This window comes from Acipenser ruthenus, chromosome 59 (assembly GCF_902713425.1).
Source record: "Acipenser ruthenus chromosome 59, fAciRut3.2 maternal haplotype, whole genome shotgun sequence".
Lineage (NCBI taxonomy): Eukaryota > Metazoa > Chordata > Actinopteri > Acipenseriformes > Acipenseridae > Acipenser > Acipenser ruthenus.
The window spans coordinates 2,951,803-2,960,001 of NC_081247.1; the positions used below are offsets into that span (position 1 = coordinate 2,951,803).

The following is an 8,199-nucleotide window of genomic DNA, read 5'->3' on the forward strand; positions in this document are numbered from 1 at the left end:
CAGGTACCCCGCATTGATGTTAACATGGTGTTGTAGTTCAACTACGGAAGATGCTAGTTTTAAAAGATAAGAAACAAATGAATGTCCTTGTGGAATAATCCTTAATAATCCTTCATCGATAATTAGCCTTTTCTTGCCTGAATATTTGTGAGTTGCAACCCCCAGTGGACTAATACGGAATGACGGGAAGGGGGATTCAGGAAAAGGGCCAATCATGAATCCTTTGGAAGTTTCTTTCTTGAGCAAAATATCAACAGAATCAGAATCATTTAGAGCAGATCTTTGATTACTGCAAACATGGGAAACAGAGGGAGGAGTTAAGATACCAGTGGGGTAACCATCGTTCAGACCTGAAATAATATAACTAACAAAAACTATCTGGGTGATCTATGAGAGCAACCGCCATCGCTACGACATTAATGGGGGTGGACAGGAGGCTTAGTCATTTCTGCTGTGGCTGTCGCCCCAGAAAACTGCAGATGTGGAGAAAAGTACATGAGAAATATTCACAAACGTTCTATTAAAGTTATTACAGATTTGTCTCTTGCCAGAAAAGAACCTGCCTCCCTCGTTTGTCGTTAGATTGGGCTGGGTAAATGAGCAGAGAAGGATTATGAGGAACCCATGACTGGCAACTGAAAACTGAGATTGGAAGGAACTACATCTTGGAACTTCCGGCGAAACATGGCATTGCATTTGCTCGTTTAAAGTGGACTGGGCTGAAAGGGGGCAGAGGTTAGTTCTGTGAAAGCTGGAGCTGCAAACCATACAAGTAAAAACTTTCAGGCCGGCAAAGTGGCGACAAAACAGCTCATTGTCTAAGATGCCCTATTTAACTCTGATATTAAATTGTTCCAGAATTGAAGAGACCTTAGCTGAAAAAGACTTGTGATAGTCGTAAAAAGCTGAACCTCTGTATCTCATAGACAAATCGGTCACAAGGCTAAGATAGACGTCCAACTCCTGATAGCACATGGGAAATGCATCACAGAGAATGTCTCTGTATAGACTAAATGCAGTAACAAATTCTGCCAAAGTATGTTTTTTTGAACAACCGGATGTCTTGGATTTTAAAACAATGGATTCTTCTCTGCAGTCTAACATTCTGTTATCATGCACCTCGAGGGAACAGATAAGCAAAAGAACTAGATTTATGTCCCTACCTTCTTGAATTTGTGTCAGAGTTTGCTGGAGAATAAGGCTGGTCTGGACAGAAGGGAAGCTGGGTTGTGGGAATCGGAGCTGGTTACTGCTGTAAAAAAGATTAAAAGAAGGGCTAGAATTGAGTGGGCTTGAACAGGGAGCCGCAGCGGGAAGCTGAGATGGAGTGGCGAGGAACGCCGATGCAGAAGGACCGAGAGGTACGGGATGGCGTTCAAGGTAGGAGAGATGTTTTTCCAGCCCGGAGACTGAAGCTTGCATTGTTTTGCAGGGCTTGAATGGGGGACTTTAAGGTGATGTCCGGGGAATCCGACCTGGACTTGTCTGTTTGAACAGTGGAGGCCTCGCCAAATGGAGATGGGACCGGAGACTTGGAGGCTGATGCTTCGGACTGATATTTCTTTTTTTTTTTTTGGTACAGCGCGTTGAAGAGACAGCCCAGACGTTCTCTTGCTAGGTCGAACTGGAGTGGCTGGGCTCTCAGGAGCCAAAACGCGACTTTCAGATCGAGGAGTCAAATCCATAGTGCCAGGTAAGCATACCAAACAAAGAAACGACAGGGGTTTGTGGGCAGAGAGACCTATTTAACAAGTTAAACTGGGAACGTATGTGATTGATGGGTGGAATCTCCTTTCAGAAAGACAACAAGTTTCCAATCTAGACAATTTGGGGAAGCTATAAAAAAGGCCAATAAAATGCTCTGATATATACTGAAAAGTGTTGAATTTAAATCAAGGGAAGTAATGTTAAAACTTTACAATGCATTAGTAAGACCTCACCTAGAATATTGTGTTCAGTTCTGGTCACCTCGCTACAAAAAGGATATTGCTGCTCTAGAAAGAGTTCAAAGAAGAGTGACCAGAATTATTCTGGTTTTAAAAGGCATGTCGTATGCAGACTGGCTGAAAAAATTGAATCTATTCAGTCTTGAACAAAGAAGACTATGCAGCGAACTGATTCAAGCATTTAAAATTCTAAATGCAGCAGTGTGGAGTAGTGGTTAGGGCTTTGGACTCTTGACCTGAGGGTTGTGGGTCCAATCCCTGGTAGGGGATACTGCTGCTGTACCCTTGAGCAAGGTACTTTACCTAGATTGCTCCAGTAAAAACCCAACTGTATAAATGGGTAATTGTATGTAAAAAATAATGTGATATCTTGTAACAATTGTAAGTCGCCTGGATAAGGGCGTCTGCTAAGAAATAAATAATAATAATAATAATAATAATAATAATAATAATAATAATAATAATAATAATAATAATAAATGGTATTAACAATGTCGACCCAAGAGACTTTTTCAACCTGAAAAAAGAAACAAGGACCAGGGGTCACAAATGCAGATTAGATAAAGGGGCATTCAGAACAGAAAATAGGAGGCACTTTTTTACACAGAATTGTGGGAGTCTGGAACCAATTCCCCAGTAATGTTGTTGAAACTGACACCCTGGGATCCTTCAAGAAGCTGCTTGATGAGATTCTGGGATCAATAAGCTACTAACAACCAAACGAGCAAGATAGGCTGAATGGCATCCTCTCGTTTGGAAACTTTCTTATGTTCTTATGTTCTTATTTTATGTCCTTTCAATGATCCTCATTACTGTGCCACACATACATCAAATGTATTTTCCAGCATATTTAACACTAGTATGGCTTTTGTCAACAAAATAAATAAAAATAGCTCAAAAGATGGAAAACAAAGGTTAGCGTTAGAAATGTCTGTATACTTAAAAAAGAAAAGTACACAAGAAATCCATTGTCTTCAGATGTGTTCATATTCTAATTGTTCTGATTATCTTTTACAATGTAAATAGTGCATGTGTGGTAATGTAAGGTTGGCAGGGATGGGGTTAAATCTGTCCCTGCCAGCAATCACAGGTGTGGCCATTCCCTAATTAAGTAATTGAGTGTTAACTGAGTGAGTGTGAGTGTGAGTGTGAGTGTGAGTGTGAGTGTGAGTGTGAGTGCGAGTGTGAGTGTGAGTGTGAGTGTTTGTGTTGTGAGTTTTGAACTGTAGTGAACGTGGCTGCCCAGCCTGCATGTGACATGTATTTTGTTTGAACTGTTTATTTTTGCCCGTGTGCCCTGTTGATTTGTACCTGTTTTGTTCGTTTCTTTTATGTTTGATAAAGTATGCAACAGTGCTTTAAAACCGCAGCTTTCTGTCTCTGGGTCTAATTCCTGCCTTAACCAGCCTGGGCCGTGACGCTACCCTGACAGCAGCCATTATCTGTCAAGGTCCGATTGTTAAGGACTTTCTTTAGCACAAGATGCTGATAGTATCAGAATATGGGGGTGTGTGGAGGCTGTCTGTGTGTCTGTCTGTCTGTGTGTCTGTCTCTCTGTGTGTGTCTGTCTGTGCAATCTTTATTTTATTCCGATCTCTGTATCTCTTCCCATGGGGGTGAATGGACGTGCTTTAAGGTTCTAAATTAACTGGGTGGGCTTTTTAAAGAAGATTTTAACTAGCTAATTACAGCGATTAAATTAATTAAAATGTTTTGTGTTTGTTGATTTTAAGGGTGGTTCAAAACTGAGATAATTTTCTGTTCATCATAAACCACAAACTGCAACAGAAATGATAATGTTTTTAAGTTAAAATAAAGGTTAGGCTTGAGGCATGGAGACTGAATGGCACCCTCCCACCCTCAGCCCCTAAGAGAAAGGGTGCTCCCTCCAGTCTAGGGCAGGCTTGACTGAAGATAATTTTTTCCTCGTTCTCACTTCTCTTCTCTTCTCTGTCTCCCTCCCTCCCTCCCTCCCGCTCCCCCTCTCTCAATTCCAATTCATATATTTAAGAGCATCTGTTTGTAATTATGTAACTCCTTAACTCTCTCCCTCTCTTTCCTCGCCCCCCTCTCTCACCTCCCATCTCTCCTCTCTCTCCTCTCCCCCTCTCATCTCCCTCTATCTCCTCTCTCTCCCTCCCTCCTCACCCCTCTCTCCCCTCTTTCTCTTTCTCTCTCTCCTCTGCCCCTCTCCCCTCTCTCTCCTCTGCCCCTCTGTCCTCTCCCCCTCTCTACCCCCCCTTCTCTCAGTGTGTTTTTGCTCACAGTATTCACTATTCAGAGTCTCACACACAGACAGGAAGCTGACACACAGACTCAGAGGGGAGTGGACGCGTCTTGTTTTGATCCGAACCAAGCGTTTAAACATCGTCTGAACTGAAGGAGTTGTTTTAGCAGCGCTAAACTTTCTAAAGGAATGATTGTATCAACATTAAACATTTTACAAGAACTATATCAACTTTTAAAGGAATATTTGGAGGAGTTATTTTGTCCATGTTAACTGTTTAAAGAAATAGTGTCATTTGCAGTATACTTTTTTAAAAGGATCATTGCATCTACATTCAACTTTACAAGAATTGTCTACAAGAACTGTTTTCTAAACTTCTAAAAGTAGATTTTACAGGAATCATTTCATCTGTGTTGAACTATAAAAAGGAATAGTTTTATCTACACTGAACTTTTTACAAGATCTATCAAAACTTTTTAAAGGAATAATTTTAACTACACTGGCCTTTTTAAAGGAATCGTTTATTTTATGTTAAATTTTAAGAAGGAACTGTATAATTTGTGTAAAACTTTCTGAAGGAACTATTTTATCTTCAATAAATGTTTCTGGAGGAATTATTCTAAAAGGCATCACTTGTTGGACAATATTCTAACCCAGGCTTCATTTTGAACCTTCCTCATTATTTTTATTTTTGAAGGCTTTTCAAGGAGCTGTTTTATCATTTTTTAAATGTTAAACTTTTGAAAGCAATCATTTTAAAAGAATCCTGTTATTCTTTTAATAATTTGTCTAAGTAAATCCATACAATTCAAACTTTAACAAAAAACATTTTCTAGAACCCATCTAGAATCCTGTTTTTTTCTATATATAAATCACACTAGACTTTAGAGAAACAATTTTATCTGCTCTAAACTTTTAAAGGAAGAGGTTTATCTGAGTATATGTAAATTTGCAGGGTGCAGTTTAACCTTTTGAAAAGTCCAGCCACTAGTCTGGAGTGAACTTTATTTTAAAGAAACTGTCTTCACTAAACAAAGGTGAAAACAAATTAAAGGAGCGGCCTATTTTTTTTTGTCCAACCAGTATAAAGAACGACTTATTTTTTTGTCCAAACAATTGAAAAAATGGCCTATTATTTGGATTAACCTAATTTTTGACCAGCAATTGAAGCTAAGCTTTGGACCAGCCTGTTATATTGACCAACATTGCAAGGACCTCATTGTGACCGATCTATTTTTGTGACCGTCCTGTTATTGTGAGCAGCCCCTCCGCTCAGCATGGCTGCACTGCTGATTGCAGTGACTGTGCTGCACCTCCTGTCTCTCGCCATGCTCTTCACTGCCATGCTGGACAAGGTGAGGGCTGTGACTGCAACCGGACCCGGGACCAATCAGCAGGGCACAGGCAGGGCTAGGGCAATACTGCAGTCAGAAGGGCACAGGCAGGGCTAGGGCAATACTGCACTCAGCAGGGCACAATCAGGGCTGGAACAGGGCAATACTGCACTCAGCAGGGCACAGGCAGGGCTAGGGCAATACTGCACTCAGCAGGGCACAGGCAGGGCTAGGGCAATACTGCACTCAGCAGGGCACAGGCAGGGCTAGGGCAATACTGCACTCAGCAGGGCACAGGCAGGGCTGGAACAGGGCAATACTGCACAGGTGAGAGAGCGAGGGGGAGAGATCAGTATATCTGAGTGTCTCAGTGTTTCTGAGTTTCTGTGTCTCTCAGTGTCTCTTGTCATCTCTAGGTTTGGTGGGTCTCTCCTGCAGTCAGAAACACTGACTTGTGGTATAACTGTCTCTACACCAATTACACCGGCACCTGGCTCTGTGCAAACTCTGCAGACAACGGTGAGGCAAACAGCTTCAACACTTCATCCTCTCTCTCCCTCCCTCCCCCTCTCTTTCTCCCCCTCTCCTCTCTCTCCACCTCGCACTCTCTCTCCCCCTCCACCTCACACTCTCTCTCCCCTCTCCACTCTCTCTCCTACTCTCTTCACCTCTCATTTCCTCCCCCCTCCCCATCCTTCTCAATATTTTTAACAAACAACTACTCTGTCTATCTTTCTTTCATTGCCTCTTCTCTCTCTCTCTCTGTCTTATTTTGCTGTGTCAAACTGAACAGGATCGTGTGACTCTGTCTGTCTGTCTGCCTATCTGAATGTCACTCCCTACTTTCCCTCTCTATCAATTCAAATTGAGTTCATGTTTAACAAGAAGTATCTGTTATTATGCAGTCACAAGTACAAACTGAAATAATAGCTGTCATTTTAAAAGGTGCCTCTCCTCTCCCTCTCTCTCTCTCACTCTCTCACTGTCTCTCTCCTTCTCCCACTCCTCTCCCTCGCCCTCCCACTCCTCTTCTTCTCCCTCTCTCTCCCCCTCCCCCCACACTCCTCTTCCTCTTCCTCTCCTTCTCCCTCTCAGACTGGCTCCACGCAGTGCAGGCTCTGATGGTTGTATCAGTTCTGTTCTCTGCTGTCTCGTTCCTCCTCTTCCTGTGTCAGCTCTACTCGCTGCGCAGGGGGGGCCTCTTCTACATCACGGGAATGTTCCAGATATTCGCAGGTCAGTCTCTCCGTCCATCTGTCTGTCCGTCCGTCCGTCTGTCTGTCTGTCTGTCTGTCTGTCTGTCTGTCTGTCTGTCTGTCTGTCTGTCTGTGTGTGTCTGTGCGTTAAAACTGGGATTCTCTTTCCCTGTGTGTTGTTGATGCTGAATCATTAGGATCCTTTAAGACCCGACTAAAGTTTCAATGTAAATTCAGTGACAAATGTTTTCACTAGAAGTCTTTCAATTAAAATTCTTCACTAAATTCAATTCCATGTGTGTGTGACTATCTGTGTGTCTCTGCCTATCTATCTCTATGAATCTCCCTCTCCTCTCTTTCAGGGTTGACAGTGTTCTCTGCCTCTCTCATCTACTCTCTTCACGCTCCTGAGATTCTGAGCGACTCTTCGCTGCCCCCCGCTGGTCACTTTGGGTACTGCTTCGTTGTGGCGTGGCTGTGCGTCCCGGCCTTGCTGTTCAGCGGAGTGCTCTACATCCACCTGAGAAAGAAAGAGTGAAACAGAACAGAATGGAGGAGTGAAGACCCCCTCCTCTGTCCTCTTCTCCCTCACCCACCCCTTTACCCCCCTCTCAATTGAATCACATGATCTTTATTGGCATAACAAGTCATATAAGCATTGCCAGCCAATGTACAGAAATAGTGAACATTTATAGAGACAGAGAGAGAGGAGAGAGAAACAAAATAGTCTGCTAATGAATATAAACCTATCCCTGTAATTACTGTTAATTGCATTGCAGGACTGACATTACTATAAGGGGTAGAGACAGATGGAATGAGGAGAGGGAGAGAAGGAGAGGTAGAAGGGGAGGGAATGTGGTAGAGTAAGACATTGTGCGTCTCTGTGTGTCTATTTGTAGCTCATATACTCATCACTACTCAGTTAGAAGGTTATAATGAAACTGGCTCCCTATGGATGCCATGATGGCTCTAAAGGCTCCATGCTTCTCTATAGGAGCCAAACTGCATGCTGGAGCCAAGATGCCACCAGTCTCCTCAATGCTGTCTGAATACCTGTGGCTGTCTTATCTTATATTCTCAGATTCCATGTTTTACATCTAAATGTTATTTTGTTTGTTTGTTTGTTCTTTGCTAAGATGCTTTTTGTTACACTTTTCTGTAATAATTTTTAAAATATAATAGTTCTTTTTTTCAATACTGTGTGGCATTTATTTTTTTACCCTGAAGATAATCAATCTTTCTTTCACTAAACTATACTGTGCTAGAATGACATTGTAACTGCAGTTTAAGATCTCTATACATTATTATTATTATTATTATTATTTATTTCTTAGCAGACGCCCTTATCCAGGGCGACTTACAATTGTTACAAGATATCACATTATACATTATACAGATATCACATTATTTTACATACAATTACCCATTTATACAGTTGGGTTTTTACTGGAGCAATCTAGGTAAAGTACCTTGCTCAAGGGTACAACAGCAGTGTC

General features: G+C 42.0%; 1 protein-coding gene across 1 annotated transcript; it reads left to right on the forward strand.

Moving 5' to 3' along the window:
- The first annotated feature begins 4,022 nt into the window (after window positions 1-4,022).
- On the forward strand, window positions 4,023-7,898 carry LOC117409932 (epithelial membrane protein 3-like). The gene is made up of 4 exons (XM_034016245.3): window positions 4,023-5,528; window positions 5,924-6,026; window positions 6,603-6,743; window positions 7,066-7,898. The coding sequence occupies exons 1-4, from the start codon at window positions 5,451-5,453 to the stop codon at window positions 7,239-7,241; spliced, it is 498 nt and encodes a 165-aa protein (XP_033872136.2). The 5' UTR covers window positions 4,023-5,450; the 3' UTR covers window positions 7,242-7,898.
- Window positions 7,899-8,199: the final 301 nt, after the last annotated feature.